This window comes from Sapajus apella, unplaced genomic scaffold, assembly GCF_009761245.1.
Source record: "Sapajus apella isolate SASKATOON/1434 unplaced genomic scaffold, GSC_monkey_1.0 scaffold10, whole genome shotgun sequence".
In the NCBI taxonomy this organism is placed as follows: domain Eukaryota; kingdom Metazoa; phylum Chordata; class Mammalia; order Primates; family Cebidae; genus Sapajus; species Sapajus apella.
In genome coordinates this window covers 13,988,767-14,010,947 of record NW_022436950.1, presented here as the reverse complement: position 1 = coordinate 14,010,947, position 22,181 = coordinate 13,988,767, and the positions used below count along the sequence as shown (strand labels likewise).

At 33.5% G+C, this 22,181-nt stretch overlaps 1 protein-coding gene across 4 annotated transcripts in view; it reads left to right on the top strand.

Annotated features, from left to right (window-relative positions):
* NYAP2 (neuronal tyrosine-phosphorylated phosphoinositide-3-kinase adaptor 2) overlaps window positions 1–18,236 on the top strand; it is a 302,087-nt gene extending 283,851 nt beyond the window's left edge. For all 4 annotated transcript variants that reach the window (XM_032278021.1, XM_032278022.1, XM_032278020.1 and 1 more), the window contains one exon: window positions 12,905–18,236. In XM_032278021.1, coding sequence (XP_032133912.1) covers window positions 12,905–13,132 — 228 coding nt within the window. In that variant the 3' untranslated portion in view covers window positions 13,133–18,236. The remainder of the gene's footprint in view (window positions 1–12,904) is intronic.
* The last annotated feature ends 3,945 nt before the right edge of the window (window positions 18,237–22,181 follow it).

Below are 22,181 nucleotides of genomic sequence, written 5' to 3'. Positions count from 1 at the left end.
TGGCTTAAACAGGGGCACTGAGATTCATGGTGCTTTTTTTGTCCTGGAATCTACTGTCCTGGTTCCCTGCTCAGTCCCCTTTTTTAAACAGACGAATGGGCGACTTCCCATGGCTCCAATCACCAGCCAAAGGGGCACCAGACCAGTGTATTTTGTACGGAGAACTGCTGCTCTGGGGTACTGACAAAGCATCCATGCGGGGCAAAGCAGTGGCGCTGGCGGACACAGCTGTGCTGGCTGAAACAGCCGCGCTGGCGACCTGTGGAGCTCCTCCGCCTGGGAATTTCCTAGTCTGTGGGCAATAAATATGTCCACTCACCCTCTGCACTTTCACTGGGAGCTACAATCCTGAGCTGTTCCTAAATGGCCATCTTGGATCCTCTCTGCTATAATTGAATTTTATCTTGTAATACTGCTTGTTCCTTCAGGGAATATCTCTTTAGACAGCTTTCTAGTTAAAGAATTCTTGCTAATTTAAAAATGTATAAATTAATTCAGGAATCTTCTCAGAGGATTCTTTCTTTATTATAAACAATTAGTTTAATTGATTAATAGGTGAAATTGTATTTGTAGTAATTACTTAGTTTAATTACTGAGAAATAAGTTGTGTCTTCTTTATTGGAAAATAATAAATCATATTTTTTTCTATAGTCATTTTTACTCTCCAAGTGCAAAGACTTTATAATCATGAAACAGTAAAAAGCTAAAGCAAGAATCATATATTGCTTTTTAAAGCTTATACTATGGTTCTATATGTGGACATAAAGTTTTTCTTAATATATTTTAGCATGAATCAGTTTTCTTCTCAAAAGCCTCAGCTTACAGTGTAATATATAAGTATATTGGATCACATATCACTTATGCATAAGACATTATTCACAATTTTATACAAATTTTAATGCAAGAAAGTTTTTAGCCAATTTCAGGCACACAAGAATTAAGTTACAAATCAACTCTTTCTCATGCAACATGATGATTTTTTATCTGTCATTTTATTTTTCTGTACCTTTACTTATAATAATTTACTTATTACACCTATATGGATGATCTGTATACACGCATAAAGGAGCAAATGCCATGTCACTCACACCTGGATGGATGGTGGGCTGTTGGATGGGTAGGTTTTCATTGTATGTCTGGTCATAGCGTTTCACCAGAGAACATGTGCTAAATCATATACACTTCCTATTTGCACTTTGCATCTGCTCCTAAGAGATACAAAGTTAACATTTTACTCTGTTTTGCATTAATTGCCATCTTGTAATATGCAAATGTGTTGTATTTTCTAGATGTTGAAATTTTATGCTCTAAAATTTCGCTACAGCAAAGAGTTTGTAAAACGATGATGGTTTCATGCAATTAGTATCTTATTTCATAGTGGAATGAAAATCATTCCTGGTCTTTTTCCCTGATGAAGACTTTCTCCCTGTGTTTTTCTCCTAATGCAATTCAGTGTATCAGCTAACACTTTTATGTAACTCAGTCAAGAGACACTAACATCTTACCATACTTGTGAATATACTTAGAGAAGCATAAATATGTATGGAAGGATTACTGTACTATATTTATCTGCTACCATGAAACTGAGGAACAGTATTTACTGAAATGATCTATAGTGTGGCTGATGAAATAAAATTTTAAAAATTTACCTTCAGGACTTCTTTAGATGCTGTACCCAGAGTGGGTAATGTATTTTCAGTACACAAGTATATGGAGGTTCTACCAGTGAGTAAGCGATTTGGAGGTGAGCTAAGATGGAACAGACATAGTGCTTAAACAGTGACTTGCCCACTGCAGGGAAACACTCTGGTTATTTTGTCCAGGATTTTGATAATAATTAAGATGTAGACAATGGTAGTGATGACAACAATGACAGAAAGGTCTAAGTTTCATTTATCCACCAAAATTTGATTAATAGTTTGTAAGAGATCTGTAAAACGATTCAATGATTTAATCATGAATAATATATACATGTGTAAATATGCATACAGATACATGTATACTTTTATAAATATACACAGAATGATAGACTATACTTGAAATAATTTGCTAAGACAAAAATCTGTCTGACTTCTCTCAAAATTTCAATTGATTCTTTACTTGCATTTGTGCCCAGTATGTATGGACAGAGAATGAGAAGGGTCAGATCTTGAGAGAATGTTTCTTGAGTTAGTATAACCTGTTATCATCTTTAACTAGTACTGGGGCATCTCTCAAAATGTCAGCCTATCATCCATCGGAATCTCTAGGCAGCCTAATAAAACTATAGCTGCTTAAGACCCACCTTATTTAGATTTAAAGTCAGATTCTCTGATATTGGTGCCTAAGAGTTAACACTTTAATAAACTCCCAAGGGAGTTGCAAACTTGCTTGATTGAATGCATACTAAGGCTTAGGTAGCATTGATTTATGTCTCAACTTCAGCCAAAGGGCCAAGGATTGATGTTCAGAGTTTGAAAAAGAGATGTTCTCAGCCAAAGAACACCCAGGTATAACTCACATGATGATGAGGACTGAGTTTCAGGTTAGATGCCTCCTGAGGTTAGTAAAGCCCAGGCAGTATTTTTGTTAACTCTGCACAATTTGAGGTAATGTTGGATTCAGTTGAACCAAAGTGGAATGAACTCGTTCATGAAGTCAAGGATTTCAAAAGCACCTTTCCTGAAAACACTTAGAAAATGTTTCACTTAGTGTAACATTTGTTTATTCATTCATTCATTCATTCATTTTATGAACATTTACTTCATAATTTTACTGTGTTAAAAGCTAAGAATATGAAGATTAATAACAGAGTCCTGGCTTCAAAGAGCTCCTTGTCTACTGGAGTAGAGAAGCTTATATTTTTAAGAGTATCCACTTTTCAGTAGATGCCAAATTAGGACATTTGATCTTCTCAAGAAACCTGAGATTTTATTTTCATTTTACAGATCAAAAAAAGAAAAGATTAGGTCAATTATTCTGATCTCACACATAATAAATGATAAAAAAAAAAACAGGTCATCTTATCCATTTTATACTGTCTCTTAAGAAAATAGAAAATCAACTTTATTTTTTTGAAACGATCTTATTCTGTTGCCAAGGGTGGAATGCAGTGGCATGATCTCGGATCATTGCAACCTCTGCCTCCCAAGTCAAGTGATTCTCCTGCCTAAGCCTCCCTAGTAGCTGGGATTATAGGCAGGCACTACCATGCCTCACTAAGTTTTGTTCTTTTAGTAGAGAACAGGGTTTTGCCATGTTGGTCAGGTGGGTCTTGACCTCAACTGATCTGCCCACCTGGGCCTCCTAAAGTGTTGGGATTACAGGTGTGAGCCAGTGCGCCTGGCCTGAAAATAGAAAATCAAACACACACATACATATTTAAAAAGGGATGTGCATTGTATTAGGAGCTTGAAATAAGCTATAATTGTCACTGTTTAGCATGGTAGTTGAAACCAACCTTCATCCCTGAAAGTACTTTGTGATGTGAGTCTTGCTTAAAGGACATTATCATAAAATTGAAGAGTTAGGTGTTTTCCTCTTTTTACAGGCAGAGAAAATGAGCTATAGATATTAATTTAAAACTATTTTTCTTTATATTCATGTAATTGTAAGTCTTATTCATTTATAACTTTTAAATCTTCTTGATGAGTGAGTTTTATGTAATTAGTAAGGTAAGCAAGCCCAGATACATAAAAATAAATAGTATACATAACTTAAAATATTAACATGTGATGTTTGTTATTATGTGCCTAGTAGTTGATCAGAGACTATACATCAAGGGTGATCTTTAGATCTGGAAAAAGAAGAGCAGGAGTTAATGTGTACCAGTAATTTTGCATTCTAAAGCAATTCCGAAATCAAGACGTGGTTCTCATTTTCTCAATATATCTATATCTCAAAACTAAATTTAGATATGGGAAATAAGTACTGCAATTCCAGTACCTGCTTCAGGTGTAGAATTGCCTAATAATGTTTTCATAAAATCTATGTTTTGAGTCAACGGTGCTGATAAATCAGGGAGGATTACAAGGGGATAATTAAAGAAATACCTGATCAGTAGATCAAAGTTAAAGATGGAAAAAAATACAGGTGGAAAACTATAGAAAAACCCAAAGCTACAACAAAGGTGCATATTATTTCAAATAATATTAAAGTCTGAAAGTTAGGTACATTTTATATATAATCCCTAATTGTCATGTTTATGCAAGAAAGCCAGTTAAATTACTTGTACAACATCATTAAAATGAGATTGAAAGCCTAAAATCAAATCTGGCCCAATGGAATTGAAAAGTTCCTACTATGTTGGTATTGCTCACTTAGATTATCATTCAAATAGCCTCATATGGCCTTCATAAAAAGGAGAAATATTATTTAGTGCAGAATCATCTTCCTAGATTTGAACTTATACTTTTTAAAGTGGCATAAATGGTGTCTATAATTGTAAATCCTCATGAATTATTTGACTGTTCCTTTTAAACATTTAGCATAAAATATTATAAGAAGTTAGATTGACTCTATATGTTTCCAAAATATCAATTATTTTATAACAGATACATGAGTCAAATATGCTCATTTAAAAACACTTTTTTTTCTGTGTGATGATCATTTGAAAGACTTGTGATTTGTTAATTAAGAAACGAATTTTGGTTGGGTGCGGTGGCTCACACCTGTAATCCCAACACTTTGGGAGGCCAAGGTGGGTGGATCACAAGGTCAGGAGATCGAGACCATCCTGGACAACATGGTGAAACCATGTCCCTACTAAAAATACAAAAATTAGCTTGGTGTGGTGGTGCACACCTATAGTCCCAGCTACTCGGGAGGCTGAGACAGGAGAATTGCTTGAACCTGGGAGATGGAATTTGCAGTGAGCCGAGATTGTGCCACTGCACTCCAACCTGGCATCAGAGAAAGACTCTGTCTCAAAAAAAGAAAACTAACAACAAAAGAAAGCAATTTTATTAGTGAATATGCTGACAAGTACAGAAAGCTATAATCCTTCCAGCTCTATGTTATATCAATTTCAAAAGATTTATTGAGGGCTATTTTGTTGGCCAAACTATGTAAAGTTGACCCATACCTTCCAAAAATATTATGTATATATTATAACTAAAATTAGGGGGAAAGTTCCCAAATTAAACTTATATTTTTCAGGTTAAGTCACCACAGCAACACATCACAGGCAATTAAGTAACTTCTGCAGGGTTATTAAAAAGAGTTGACCTAGTATTAAATCTCTTATCTATACAATTTAAACCAGTTTATGTCTTTAATTCTAACATACTGCTTTTCCTTCTAATGATGGAATTATAAAATATGTAATTGACATGCCCAGATAATTTTTCTAAATTAATTTATAGCACTGATTTCAAATCTAGGTTTCATCATTTCTGGTTAATCTAAGGGGCCAAACTCAATATGAAAAATATTGTAAGCACATGTGAGTCAACACTCCTGATTCTGTTTTATAGTTCTTTACATAGCACCCATACTGACATTATCCTGTCTTCCTTCTATCAGACAATTCTAATAGATACTTATTTTAAGGGTTACGTGATCATTTACTTAAGTTGAAAATACGTTTAGGAAAGAGTAGTTTGCTCCAAAGCCCATTTATCAGGGTGCAGGTGAGTGGAAATTTAACAAGTTTTTATATGTTTAATTCAATTAAATATTATTTTCTGACTTTTTATAGGTCTAGCATACTATTTATTTGACCTTTTCAGAAAGTTTATGCATCGTGGCAAAGTGGTTAGTTATAATTTTATTAATTATTTTTTTATCTTACACTGATGCAGAGTTTAACACTTTTTTTCCTGTGAAGGGCCAGGTTCTAAGTATTTTCAGCTTTATGAGCCTATGGTCTCTATCCTGACTACTCAGTTCTACCTTGTAGACAGTACGTCAACAAATAGGTACATCTGTGTGCCCCAAATCTTGATTTATATACACCACCATTCGAATTTGATGTAATTACCATGTGTCATGAAATATTCTTCATTTTAGTTTTTCAACTATTTAAAAATACAAAACAAATTCTTGCTCATGGGTGGTACAAAAACAGGCAGTAGACTGTATATATAGCCAGTGGATTGTAATTTGCCAAACCCTTCTCTTGAAGACATATATAAAAAAGCCATGGTATTCACATGCTTATTTTTTCCTGTGTGTTTTTATAATTCAAGAATCAACCCCTTTGCCTACTACATGGGAGAGGAAGAACATTTTTAAATGAGAGTAATAACACCTCTGGCTAACCTCATTACTCCTAAAGACAGGGCGAGCATAGTTGCAGGTGACTTGCTACCTCCCGTAATTTCTGAAGAAGTGGCTTCCCCTTCTTGAGTCACACCCACTGACTTTCATGCCTTCTCTTCCTTGTTCCCTCATCAATGCTATCCATGGTCTCCCAGAGAAACTTCCCTTAAAGACAAAATCTAGAGAACTTTGAGAACTCCAGCTTCCTTTCCAGCCAAGTTAAACTTATACTCCTTATGCAGGAAATGATAATTTCTCACAAAATGGTCAATGCAGGTTGGAGAAATTGGTCCAGAGACTGCAGCACAGGATTGGTAATGTTGCCCCAGATCATCTGAAAATTAGTATTGATTGCTGTGTGTATTGTTTAAGAAATTAAATTTTACTCTCACAAGCCTCAAGACTCCCAGCTGAAATTAATTCCAAGGCTAACAAGGTGCTTGCTTGGCATTGGATTCTGTCTCCTAGGCCTTTGATAAATTATTGTTTTTCACATGCTAACTAATGAGGCACAAAAATGAAAACCAATGGAGTTATGCATGCTTGTATCAGCTTTATTTTGGTATCATTCTCAATAGTAAAATGCTCCAAGTGATTATTTCAGAGTATTTTTTTCTCTTTATGATTTATCTACTTGGGAAAATTGAATATTTTAAATAAATATTATGGAGATTTATTATTGCACTGCCTTCCTATTCCTTTGTTCTTTTGAGAAAATATACTCTTAATCTCAGGAAGTACTTAATTTTATTTCTTAGAGAAAGTAATTATTGAAGTGAACTAAAGACTCTTTCTCATTTATGTTACTCCTGTTGCACTGAGGGAACATTAGATGAAATGTTTACATTTGAGGCTTTCTCCATTTATATGCTTTAGCTCCCTGCCTCCTACAACCATATAAAGTGTGAAGTGTGTAGCAATATGCATTATATACATAGTACAATATCCATAAAATGTATATGTGAAGCATATATAAATTTATATACTATGCATGTATGAATTATGTATCAATGTTCATTCAATATATAGTATTTAGGAAATTCAGAGATATTAATGACTTTTCAATGTCACACAATGATCAGTATCCCAATCAAGTCATTTAACTCTTTCCATAATACCATGTTGCTGCCTTTTAAATAATGAAAGATACAGTTAAAATTAACATTTGGAGAGAATATAGTCTCTTCACTTGATCTTTAAACACACACACACACACACACAAATACATACATGCATTTACACACATATGTGTGTACATATATATATATATATATTTATATTTAATTTTAGAATAGTGTTTTTCATTTACAGAAGAGTTACAGTGTACAGTGGGTTCCCACATATTCCACACCCATTGTTTCTCCCATCGTTAATATCTTATATTATCATGGTTCATGTGTCCTGACAAATGAATCAATATAGATACATCATTATCAGCTTAAATCCATACTTCATTCCTATTTTCTTAGTTTTTAATCCAGTGTTCTTTTCCTCCTCCAGAGTCCCTTTCAGGATAGCATGTAAATTAATTACACTTAGTCATTGGGTCTCCTTAGTCTTCTCCAGGTTGTGACAGTTTCTCAGACTTTTCTTATTTTGGATGCCCTTTGCAGCTTTGAGGAGCACTGGTATGGTATTCTGTATACTGTCTCTCAATTTAGGTTTCTCTGGTGTTTTTCTCATGATTTGAGTGGAGTTACGGGTTTTGAGGAGGAAGATGGCAGAGATAAAAAGTGCCTCTGCTCTCATCACGTTATAACAAAAATACATACTACCAGTATAATTCACCACTGTTGATCATCTGTTGGAGGTGGTGTTTTCCAGGTGTCTTGTCCGTTTGGGCTGCTAGAACAAAATACTATAAACTGGGTGGCTTATAAACAACAGAAAGCATTTTTCACAGTTCTGGAAACTGAGAAGTCCAAGAGCAACATGACAGCATGGTTATGATCTGGCGAAGACACTCTTCCTGGCTGCAGACTGTTGACTTCTTGCTGTGTCAGCAGCATGGTTGAAGGGGTGGCGTTCTCTTGCGCCTATTTTATAAGGGCACTAGTCCTATGCATCTCCCAACCACCTTGAGGTCCCACCCTTTAGTACCATCACCTTGGAGGTTAAGACTCTAACATAAGAATTTTAAGCGGGCAGAACCGTTCAGACCTAACAGCAGATTCCCCCAATGTATAGTTACTTCCCTCCTCGCTTTCCATACGATACTTTTTAGGAAGAAGTCACTGTGTGTAGCCTGCATATAAGAAGTGGAGATTGAAATTTCACCTCCTTGACAGGAAGCTTCATTTGATCTTATTTCCATGAACTTATTATCCAAGAATATTGCTTCTGATGAATCATGGTAGAATAAAAATCTTGTCCTAGAGATTGTCCTACAGTTATCTTTTGATGTGTACTTACCTACCTGTGTATATGTTTTTTTCTTTCTTCATGGGATATATGGTATGATAAATGCCTTTGGATTAAAGATAAGAAATAAAGCCACTGAATTAAATAACTGAACTATAAGAGTTTATTTACTGGGCTTGCTTTCAAATTTGTTGTAATAGTCAATTCCTACAGTTCTTTCAACTCCAGGGAGCGACGGAATGGGATTTTACACATATTTTTTCTTAAAGAATATGAAGAATTTTGTGATAAAAGAAAAAAGTAGAAAAACAATGCAATCTTTCATGAGTAGTATTCTTTACATACTTCATATGCTTGTTAAATATGGTATTTATTATATGCAAAATGGTGAATGAAAGCATAACATCTTACTATCAGAAAAAATATTATTTAGATATATTTTTGGAAGGATTCAATGATGAAAATGGCCACAGTAGTAACATTGGAGTTTGATTTTGAGAATTAAAAAAAAATGCACGCAAACATGTGCTATTTAAAAATAAATATGTGAAACAGATGTATCTTGCCATAATATAATTATATTCTATGTTTCTTTGTCACACCTTAACATAGAAATATTTTGGGGGGAATTCAAATGCAAACAAATTGATAGCAGATTTTAAATAAGAAGATTCTATACTAGAATCTATATATTTGTTAAGATGTTTTTAAATGTATATTTGTATTTCAAATTGGCAATCTTCCAGCAACTTGAGTTTGAATTATCATCTGATATCTAGCCATCTTTCATGTATTAGGCAATGCTTTTTTCATGGAATTTCACATATTGGGCAACACTTTCTCACTCACCATACATGTCTCCAAAAGATAAGAGTTAAATATTATGGAGTGAGTCTGAAAAAAAAAAAAAAGTGATTTTCTTTTCCTAATATTTTAGCAATTTCTATCAATCAAGTAGATATATAACTATTTTAATGTAAAAGAAAAATGTAAAGAATTAAATTCCAAGCTTCATAATTTTTATCCTTATTCTTCCAGTCTTTAGAGTTTTAAGAAATCTATTAATAAATGTACGCACCTATATAGCATGCATTTCCTTTTGACACAAAATACATATTTTATGGATAATACAATACTATATATGTATATGAAATGTTATGCAACCATGAAATATATTGGTGACACTGTTGTCAAAGCAATGCAGAAAAGATATTTTTCAGTTGGACATACCAATTTATACCATAAAAATATTAGAGGGAATTAAGTAACATATGACTTAATGTTTGTTTGGACAAGTAAATAAATACAAATATGGAACTGATGCTGTAAGAAATATTGAGCCTTAAGGAAGTTTGGAGGTTTTGCAATGATGTTGAAATGTGTAGAACCCAGAAGATTTTACTAAGAAGATTATCGGGATTTTTTTTTTTTTTTGAGAGGCAACAAAAACTGTTCTATGATGGTGGCTTCTATTTAATTCATTAAACTTTTATTGAGAGCCTAGGACTCTGTGCTACAAGTTGGGACCACTGAGATGCATGAGATTTGGAGCTTGTCCTCTGGGAATTCTGTGTTATAAATTCCATTATGACAGTTTGTAGTTAATAAATTTTGCTTGCATTTTCACCAAAATAGAGTTGCTGCATTTTTATTGTACAGATTATCATGTTATAAAATACTGACTGTTGAAAAATTTCTGAGCCACTTTGACAGTCTACTGTTGGAACACACACTTATTCATTAGATTAAGTCAACGAACACCTAAAATTTTATTTAAAAAGTGAATGCTCATGTCCATGGTTCTGAGCTAGGAACTAGATGACACCAGAGACATAAAATACAGCTCATCTTTTCAAGGAACTTTCTATCATATTAGGCATAAGCAAGGCATTCATCTGAGTATCATCTTCTGGGCTCCAAATCCAAGCTAGTAACTTTGATTTAATTATTTAATAAGCAGTTTTTATTCCCATTCATAAAACCACAAATATAGTTGTATTTTTGAGTAGAATCTGGAAACAGTGAAACATACAACAATGACTATTATTTTAATTTTGAAGTAAAATTCAGGCGGTGGAACATAATATAGTAGAAAGAATATCAGCTTTGGAGTCAGACAGACCTGAGTTTGATATAGGTCTGTATCATTTATTAGCTGTGACCATGACCTAGTTTCTTAAACTTTCTGAGACTTAGTTTTATTAATTGTAGTATGAAGGTAAATTCTTTCAGTGTGGCTGGGAGGATTTAATATAAAATAAAGCTCTTTGCAGATGACTGGCATAGCGTAGGTGTGAAAAACTACTAGTTATTTATCAGTGTTAGAATAATAAGACTTGGACAATGCTTTCCTGTTTTTAAAATGAATTGACATTCATTATCCTATTTAAACCTCACACCAACTTTATCAACTCATTCATTCAGATAAAGAAAACAAGAAGCCCAGTGACCTGCGGAAATTTGACACATCAGGATTTAAATCCATGTTTTCTAGGTCTAGGTCCTGCCCTCTCCCTAAATGATTGGGAATTGTGAGAATGTAATTTAGCTTTGTTAACACAAAAACCTACCTGCCTGGTTTTGGACTAGATATATAACTTCCTCATCTTGCTTAGAGTGTTGTACTAATCCATGCTCCCAATCCTTTCTAGTTCTGTGTATACATTGAGAGGCAGCGTGGTGTAGTTGTTAAAGGCACAGGGGTTGGACATAAACTCTTAGGTTTTGGGCATAAACTCTTGGGTTCAAATCATGACTCTGTCATTTGTTGGCTCTGTAACTTTGGGAGAGTTATCAAATCACCTTAAGTCTCATTTTATTCATCACTATGGGTTAATAAATGTTATGACTTCAGTGCATTTTGATGAGGAATAAACGAATTAAACTATGCAAAGTTCTTAGAATGAAATCTGATATAGAGTAAGCATTATGTATTTGCTGTAATTATCACCCTAAAATTGCAACAGCAATTTCAGTGGCTTCAAGTACACAATTTTAATGCTTCAAGTTATAGAGTAGATTTGCTTAAACAATTATGTGGGAGCTTCCCCAACCTAGCAGAGCTCATGGGCCCAATTTTATTGCTGTCCTTGTGTGACAGACTCAACATGCTAGTTCTGTTCCAAGGAACAGTTACTGATAGACATGGTGCCACATATACCTGGAAGCAGTGTTTAATACGTGTGTGTGTGTGTGTGTGTGTGTGTGTGTGTGTGTGTATCAATATATAGTCCCCACTGAACTTTCTCCTGGTAACCACAACGACCTTATGAATCTATATTTCTAATTTTTTGAAGTTGATTAGGATCCTTGTCAGTGTGACTATAGGGACGAATGATTCTAATGTAGACATCTGTGGGAGCATTCAAAACTATACCAAAAACTTCTTTGCAAAAGAAATATTTAAGCATTTACATTCTAAGCATATGGAGTACACTTAAAATCATTTTGATGAAAACAATTATTAAAAATAGCTATTCTACTATATTCTCTTTATAAATAAACCCAAGTATTTAAAAATTATTTTGAGAATAAAATAAATATTTATTAACATCTTTAAAACACATAACATTCATATTAGACCTCATTGAAAAGTAATTCCAATAACTGAATTTTAAAATATGGGAAATAATAAGACAATGGAGCCAACATAATGTTATAGGTAAATATTTGGAAAATTACTTAAAAGTATAAAACATTTACTTTTCATATCATGAACTTTCAGAACATATTGAAAAATATTCATGCCCAAATTATGTTAAATATCATGATGTTTACTAATATAGGTACAAAATTTGTTTCTGGTTTCCATGCTTTTATTTTTGTTTTGTAAGAAATTTTATATTTCTATTTCCTAATTAATCTTAAGAGTTTTTGGACTGAGCACAGTAGCTCACATCTGTAATCCCAGAACTTTGGAAGGCTGAGGTGGGAGGATTGCTTAAGCCCATGAGTTTGAGACCACACTGGGCAATATAGAGAGAACTCATCTCTACCAAAAAACTTTTTAACAAATTAGTTGGACATGGTGGTATGTGCTTGTATTCCCAGCTACTGGGGAGGCTGAGATAGGAGGATAACTTGAGCCCAGGAGGTCGTGGCTGCTATGAGCTGTGACCATACCATTGTACTCTAGCTTGGGTGACAGAGTGAGACCTTGTCTAAAACAACGCAAAACAAAAAATAATTTTTAAAAGAGATATAGAAACAGTGACATTGTTCTAATAAACTACTAGCATAGTGCAAAAGAAATATGCTTTCATTCCATTTTTTTCTTTTGTGTTCATTCTTTCTTTTTTGCTAGGTGGCATGCATGCAGTGGTTTCATGGAGACCATACAATGCTTGAGATGATTGAGAAAAAGCGTTGCTTGTGCAAGGAAATAAAGGCTAGACAGAAAACGGAAAAGGGCCTTTGCAAACAGGATAGCATGCCTATCTTGCCCAGCTGGAAGAAGAATGCAGGTGCCAAGAAGTACAGCCCTCCGCCCTATTCTAAACAGCAAACGGTATTCTGGGATACTGCCATATGAGTGTGCGCAGGATGGTGTGAGCTCCACATTTCTTAATATGAAGAGGGAGGTCGACTTGGACATATGATAATGAACTGTTATATGTCTTTTCTGTGGGAATGGAATGCCACGGGAAGCTGTGCCTATTCGTGGCAAGTTCAAGATAAAATGCATATGTCCTTGCAATGAAGGCACACTTATTTATCCCGGATTATTTTGAATCCAGAAGATATTAAAATGTAAATATTTTACTAGTTTATGGGTGACACCTGAAATAATACACACTATGCGTATATAAATTACAGAAATATCAAGAGTTTACTATATGATATAATTTCAGTATTAACTGGTTTGTTATCTCTTTTATATGTAATCCCTTGATGCCTTTTATTATTAAGTTTTGCATTTAAAATGTTTGTTTTCCTTGCCCACATTTGGTTTCTGTATAAGATCTCACAACTACAAATCATGTTCAACCACATATTATATGATCTGGTGCTAGTAACGTAGAAGTTGAATATCATATTTGTTAAAAGCATCTGTGCTTTTTAAGTTTCAAGGGTTTGACAGGAAATGAATGCAAATGTGATGCTTAATTTGGACATCCAAGTTACGTTGACAACAATATTTTTGCTACATTGGCTTTATAAGAATTTCTTTTTAGTAACTTCTGGCAGTGGTTAGAATAACCATTAGTCTGACAGTAACAACTAAGCAATGGGTAGTCAGACTCCAGAGAAAGTTACTAGGATATATTGGGCATCCCAGCTGAAAACATTTCCTTGGGAAATGACTTTAGGGGCATGTGGCCTTGCATCGTTGATCTGATTGGAGGAGACCAGGGTTCACTGTGACAATGGAAGGAACAAGGAATTAATAGCTCAAGAGCATAACTGCTTTCAAGAAAGTGGGACCAGTGGCATTGTAGCCACCATAATCACTATATTTAAGTAACTTTTCATGTGTATGCTTGTTTCCCCAAGAAAACGAAAAAATTAACATTCAACTAGACCAGTTTACATATTTTAATACATTAAATGGCAATCTTTCTAAACATTTAGATCCATTAATCAAAAATGTATTTCTTATTATTTTTTTCAAACTGGTTATCACCACATTTCCGGGTCGTAATCTTCTGTATGTGATCATCACACCCATTCTTATTGATTATGACACCATGACCAAAGATTAATGACCACTTTTTATTTTAGTTTGTTTAAAGAAAGAAACAGGAAAGGCAGGGGATGAGGGATGGGGTAGATTCAATTTTGTGGTGGTGAAATTTAAGTTAAAAAAAATCATATATATCTTTTAAGAAGAACTTGTTAGTTGAATATAAATATTGTCACGAATGAATAAAAAAGAAACTATCACATATATTTTGTATATTTAAATTACTATTTATGCCTCCTAAAATTGATAGTATGTGGTTCTTTGTTAACAATCAATTTAGTATTATATTTCTGAGAGAAAAGGTGTGTTTTTGAAGTTATTGTCATAGCAGTTTTTCTTGTAAGGGTATTGACAGCAATAGTTCAGTGCTGCTCAATAAAACCAAATATAACAGGAGTTAGAGAATTTTTGTAATCTATATTGCTACAAATCTAGTAATGCTTTATCAGTAACAGTTTCTTTCAAAAGTCTTTTCAATGTTATAACATGATTTTCTAATATTTTATAATTAATGTGTATTTTGATGTCCAATTTGAATTCTGAAAGAATGAGGAAAAAGGTAAGTGGAAGCAGTGTATGGTTGGTGTGTGTGTGTGTGAGAGTGTGTGTGTGCATGAATGAATAGTGGGAGAACTGTATACATAAAATGCTTACTGAAGTTGTAGGTTCTGCTTATATAATTGAGGTGGTAGAAAACCAGAATCACAAATGCAGGAGGTCACAAAGAGATCTTAAGTAGCTTAAATAAATCCTGCCAGCATGTTTCACCAGCTACAGATTATGTTTCAAACCCAAGAATCTATGGAACACAAATCTAAGGGTGATGAAAATGTGTTTAGATAAAATCAGAATGGAAATAAAATGTGTTTATGACCCAAGTTGTTATCCTGATTTAAGTTTTTATGACCACATATACTCAAGCCTATCAGTCAGACACAAGATATCAATTCTCAGCATCTTTAGGAAACATATATTCAGGATCAGTATGGTAATGATCAACCCTCCCTTAAAATTTACATTTAGGGAACATCTTTCTGTGGGGAGATGCAAGAGTGTTTTCAGATGCCTATCTTTCCAATATCACTCTGATTTAGGCAGAAGATTTATTTAATGTTGGCCATTTGTCAAGAAGGAAACAGAAGTACTAAAACTATCTGTGTTGGATTAAACCATTCCTATTTGTTCTATCAAACTCATGCTATGGCCAGGTTTTGTACACTCCTTTTTCAAATGCGTTATTTTCTGAGGAGGTAACTTGTTGGAAAATTTTACTTTAGGCAACCATTTAAATTTATTTCTATAAATGCCTCCTTAATTGGAAAGTGACTGAAAGGTCTGGAAAAGTGGCTTAACTGAGATTTGACTCAAGAACTGTTATTCTGTGCCTATACAGTTGTCCATTGTGGCAATAATCATTCCATAATCAATTTCCTCTTTGTGTAGTGTTTCTCTAAATGGAGAAAAGGAGGTTGTTAGTATGTAGAAACAAATAAGCTGACTCTCTGGCAGTAATCAACCAGGATACTTCAATACATTAATTTGGTCAGGAGATAATGTACAGATAGCCAGAACACTATGCCATAATAAAGCTCATATTTCTAGCAGTGCCAAAGAACAAATCATATCATGGCATGGTTGTCAGGTTGAACGAGCTCATACTTATGAAAAATGGTCTTTTCACAGCAAATTTCTTAGAAACAGAATTTTTATTGGATGTCACAAGATGCTTTTATATGTGAAACACTCCTTAGCAGAGAAGATATAAATTTCTTTAGAACTGATGGAAATAAAAAATAAGGATCTGCATTTTTTCCAATCACAGAAACCAGCATCCTCTGAGGTATAAGAGTGGTCTTTTATATAAACACTACCCACATCTTGCCCCTGTTTGTGCTAATGAAGCAAGCTTGGAGTCAAATGTGATGGATTTGTGTAAATGAAGATTAATACCCACCAATGTAAAATAATTAGGAAAGTAAAACATCTGGAGATTAAAATTTGTAGTTTTAAAATATTATATATTCAAATACACGTCAATTGTCTGGAGACAACTGGATACAACTTTACTTTCCAAAATAGTGACAAAATTGTCTTTGAATGCTTCTAGAGAATAAAAGAGTGTTTTTATCACTACATTTTGGTGTAGGATCTTGCCTATCCATGGAATTTATTTTGATTTCTTTTAGCAAATTTAGTGACCAAGTCAATAAAATGAAATAAAGCTATTGGGTTATCATTTCAACTAATTAAATAAGACACCAACACAATGCACATACAAAGGGAATTTTAATATTACCTTCATGTTAAGACAAGTCAGTTTCCTAAAGTAGAAGAGAGCTTGTAAAATAACTACACTCACATGTGAAATTAAGAAACAATGATTCCTATGATTTAAGCAGTAAGTAATCCAAGATGAGAGGTAATTCACACTTACAAAGAACTGGGAGTAGAATAGATAGTAATTCACAATTTGTTGTGTCCCAAACTTAAGTGGAAATAAAAGAAAAACAGTACCTATAGCATTTAACATTATGTCACTACATCTTCCATGTGCAAAATAGACAGCTAATTGTAGAATGCGGAGAATTTGTTATTAATCTATTATTTATTTAGCAATTCATTATTGAGCAACTTATGTATCAGGCATTAAAAATATTCTAAAGCAATTCATGTTACACATTGAAAAAAATGTCGTTCCACCCTTCAAGGAGCTTAATTATGCAATCATCAATATTTTCAAAATAAAGCCAATTGTTTTTAAGAAGATATACAATTGTGTTTACATATGGCATTCTCCTTTTTTTTTCAGATCAAGTGTATAGTCAAGCTAAAATACTAAACATACTAAACTGAATGTCCAAGTATAGAATACGTTTATGTGTAAGCCTCGATGTCTGCATATATAATATGTATTGCTGTCTATGTAAATCATTAAAACGATAACACATTTTGCCATGTTGGACTTGAACATTATGACTTGGGGTTTGGATGATTTAAAACTCTTTGATATTTGGGTCAATTACATTGCAAAATGTGTGTAATATGAAAAAAATAATGTCTGATTACATTTCCCTTTAAATATTATGAAGTTTCAAATTTAAGGGGAATTTTTTTCAAAGAAATGCTGTTGGATTTATCTCAACTATACATATGTGAAAATTCTTTGCAAGTGTTCAATTGTTCCCAAATATAACTGGGTTTGCCCACCCTAAAAGCATCTACATTTACACATGTATTCACCCACGTACAGTATACATACTGTATATAATATATATGAAAATGTTTAGTATGCACTTCTTTTGATTGGAACTCCTTAAGTTAACATTTATAGTGTAGCAACTTGTGTAAAGTGCACTGTGATTATAAAAAACAAAGCACAGTAAAGTCACAGGTCTTGTTATCTTGCACTAAAAATGTGTTTACGTATTTAGCAATTGTATGTTTACTTTCTTGCTCTTTCAGAAAACTGGAACAAATAGCTATGAGAAGATGATATAAAATAACATGTTTTTTAGTGGATAATGGCACTACATTTTTAAAAGACAGGGTTTTTAAAGAAAACCATTTAACATCCATTCCAATATAACATGTTTACCATATCTAAAAATCTGAATGTCATATTGCATTTTTCATAATTCATTAGAAATGTCAGGTATGTGCCTGAAAAATTGTGCAAATAAGCATTAGATAACAGATTTCTCTACTCATGTGTTATTAGCCATTTCTATATATGTAATAATATAAACACTGATGTTTTAATGTCTCTTAATTTTTGTACTTGATTTTTTTAAGTAACATGTAATTATAAATGTACTTTGATACTACTGAAGTAACCAGATGTTGTTTGAAAATAAATTGTTTTCTTTAGTGCATTGACAATATTTTACAATACTTTTTGTGCTTATTTATTTGTGCTCCCGTGTAATTATAATAAAAGCAATAGTTTAAATTAGTTGATTTTGTTGTTACTGGTATTTATTTATCAAGAAACAACATAACTTTTTCAAAGAAATGTACCTACATTATTCACTTCTGCAGTTGACCATGAGATTGCATGCATTGTAGAAGACTGATGCTGGTGAGTATTGAGGGTCTAGACTTTTTAATTTGTTATGTGATCCCCAATTTGTCCTTAATCACTGCTTGTCTTCTCCTTCAAGGTGATCCATTAAGTAAGAGGAACACTGATGCTTCTCTGTTTTCCATATGTACCTAATTCCAGTTAAATGACTCAGAGTGTATCTAAGGTGTCTGGTGGCATGAAAGAGAAAATTCTGGCAATCCTAGACCTGTGTATGTAGACAAGATATTTATTGGAGGGATACTTAGCATATTCATTCAGTCATACTTTTAGAGTTAACCTGGCTTAAATAAGGAGCAAATCGGTGTGTATGATGTTGCTGGGATATCAATAACTAAAATATTATGGAGCATGATAAATATATGACAAGATTCTGGAGCTCAGTCAGATGATAAAAAATGTTTGCAAAATAAAGCAGAGACTTATAATAGTTTCCAATGGCTACTACGTCAGCCACTTACATACTCTTTTTTATATCCAATCTCAAAATAATTATAATTTCATAATTTCTCACCAATTATTTCCATGTTCTTTTCATAAAAAGAAAGAAATTTATTCTCACTGTTAAGTCCCACTCTTCGAGCTACTCAAATGTTCAGTGTGCTACTCTACCTTTTGGTTGAACAAGAACTAAGCTATCCATCTCACCACCATCAACAGTCCAAACTTCCATCCATCTCAGTACATGAAATAAGCTCCCTAATGCTTGAAATTATTGGTTTCTCCCATTCTCCCAACCTCCATTACAACTCATTTTTTCTAGCTCAGTGGTCTCAGAGTTTAATTAAATTATGTTGACACAATGTTGTGAATGACTGATAAAACAATGTTCATCCTCCTATAGTGATTTGTATTTGAGAAGATTCTTATTAACATGCATGAGTGAATATCTATTAGTAGAATGTCAGGCAATGTGACGAACCAGGAGACTGGAAGAAAATAATTTTGGAGAAAATTTTGCATAACATCACCTCACATCATGTCTTGTAGAACAAGGTTTTCTCAAAACTTGCTGTTCAAAAAAATAAATAAATAAATAACTTGGTCAATTTTTAAAAAGTGTCAATGTCCAGAAGGCTTCCTGGAGCAGTACACAGGCAGTGGCAGTTTTAAAAAATCTACTAGGTGAGTCCAATATACAATCAAATTTGAGTATTAAAGCATTGCTTCTCACACTTGAATGTTCATGCTTACCACCTGAGAATCTTGTTGACATACAGGTTCTGTTTTAGAAGAGTTTGAAAGTGGGAATCTCTAGCAAGATCTCAGAAGGTGCTGATGCTGTCTGTCCATAGATCATCCTTTGAGCAGCAACTCCTTGGCAACTCGATTCTCTGCCTGTATTTAGGGAGCCTTTGGTAGCCATTGCCTAGAGCATTGCTACTCCAAGACTGCTTCACAGACCAACAGCATAACATAATCTTGGGACTTGTTAGAATGAAAAACCTTGAACTTTATCCCAAATAGATCTTTGGGCCGAGGCTCATGAATCCCATTTCAGCAAGCCATACAGGTGATTCTTACGCCCAGCAAAGTTTGAGATGCATTGTCTTAGACAAATGTGGCTTTCAATCATGGCAACATATTACATTCTTGGCAGATTTTTATTTAATGCTGAGGTCTTGGCCCCTCTCTTAGAGATTATTATTTATTAGTTTGGGGTTAGGGCTAAGCAATTTTTTCTTCTTTTTCTCCTCTACCTTTTTCCCTTTTCTTCTTTCTTTCCCATAACCCCTCCAAGGGATTAGAATATGAAGCTGGTGCTGAGAAAGCTATATTAAAGAATCAGCTCTGTCCCAAACATTGGAAATTGTATCATTTCCCCCAGAAATAACATTTCAGCCACGGGGCCAAACACAAGAATGCACCACTTCATAACCCTCCTCATCAAAATGACTTTGAGGTACTTCAGGGTAAAGAGTGGTGTGAAAAAAAAGTCTCAGCTTTTGGTTAAATCAACTCCTTGTGATTGGGTGCACATCTCCCATTTTAGGAGGCCAATATTTTTCATGAGGGCAGGTTTATGTTAAAATTATTCGAAATACTGCTTAGAAATTAGTGTCAAGTGCCCTGAATTGTGGATAAAAGTATTAGGATTCTATCATGTTTTTCCTCAGTTGGAATTAATGTACACCCCTCAAGCACCCTCCCACTCCACCTTGATACATGGCATTGTGCTTGGGTCTTCATTACAATGCCATCTGACTTATAATGTTTATTTCGTTGAGAATTTCTGTTCTCTACTTACATGGTGAGTTACAGAAAGAGAAGCTACATTTATTTGTTGTAAATCTTGTATTCCCCAAGGTGCCTGGCTAATTGCTTTGCACATAAAACTACTAGAAAATGTTCTTTTATTTAATTTATGTATTTATTCAACAAATATTAACTGAAGTTCACCTGTATACCAAGCACTGTTCTGGGCATAACAGGCCAAAATCAGTACACTTGCAAAGCTTCGATTCTAGTTGAGTTATATATTCTTTTGAGGTTATATTTTCTGCCCTTCTCTCTCATTATATGAAACAAATATTGGATGAGACCCTGGGACACTTTATAATTTATAGGGCAGAATTGTTATATAAACATGTGAGCATTATTTAGGCAGTTTTATATCTATATTTATTCATCTATATATTTATTTAAATCCCACTTTTTATCCAAATAAAGAAATTGTTATTTATGTGCAAATATAGCAAGGTGACATACATTAGCAATGTGTGAGAATTTTAGCAAGAATGAAAATAAGGTAGAGAATGAGATAAAACCAATCCAGAATAATTCTAGTTCACAAAATGCATGCAATGATATCCTAGTATCACTACTTATGAGTGTATAACTCATTATAATGTAAGACTAATAACAATGACAATAGTAATGAACACTACAATTTATTTCTTACTTTATGCCAACACTGAACTAAGTTTTCAAGATATCTTCCTTAATTCTCACCTCAACCCCACATATATGTTCATTTTCTGGGTAAAGATGCTGAGGTTTAGAAAACTTTTCCAAACTAATACACAATAGTAATTGATTGTGGAAATTCAAACCAGGCTTATATGAATCGAAAACAAAACCAGTGCAACATAGACTCTCATTTAAATTAATTTTTATTAGTTTGCTATTCATCATATGCAAAGACTCAAAGACATTTTAATCACTATGCAGTTCCATGTAGCCTGAATGGAAGTGACTCATCTAACTTAGGTATATACACACATCACTAAAAAAGCAGTATTTTTCTCTACAATAGAATGAACTTCAATAGGTACCAAAGATCAGTGTAGGGGACTTATGTTTGCTAAAGTCCTTGTCATTGATAATTGCTTATCAATCTTCTAGCTGATTTCTATGAAGGACAAATTAGTTTTCTAGGGTCAAATAGTTAAGTTGGCTTTTTAATTGATTTTGTTTGTTGATTTTCCTTAAGGTAACTATTGTTGCCTTCTTGTGTTAGGGAATACATCAATCCAAATTTTTTTTGTCTTTCTTTATGAAGATACCTTATGATATCACATTTATTAAAGAAAGAAAAGACAGAGAGAGAGAGACTTGATATTAAGTTAAAATGTCCAATCCCACTGGGCACTTGTGCCTCAATACTCTATTCTTTTGTAATATTTTTTTCACAGGGGTCCTTGAAAGGTGCTGCTCATAACATTTCGATTTAAAAATCCACATTCATTTTTATTTTAATAGCTAATAATTTTTTGTATAAATATAAAGTTAACATATTAAATTACTTTATTTCATTCACTGAATAAATATTTCTTGAATACGTGTTATATATCAGCCATGGCGATCAATGATCAG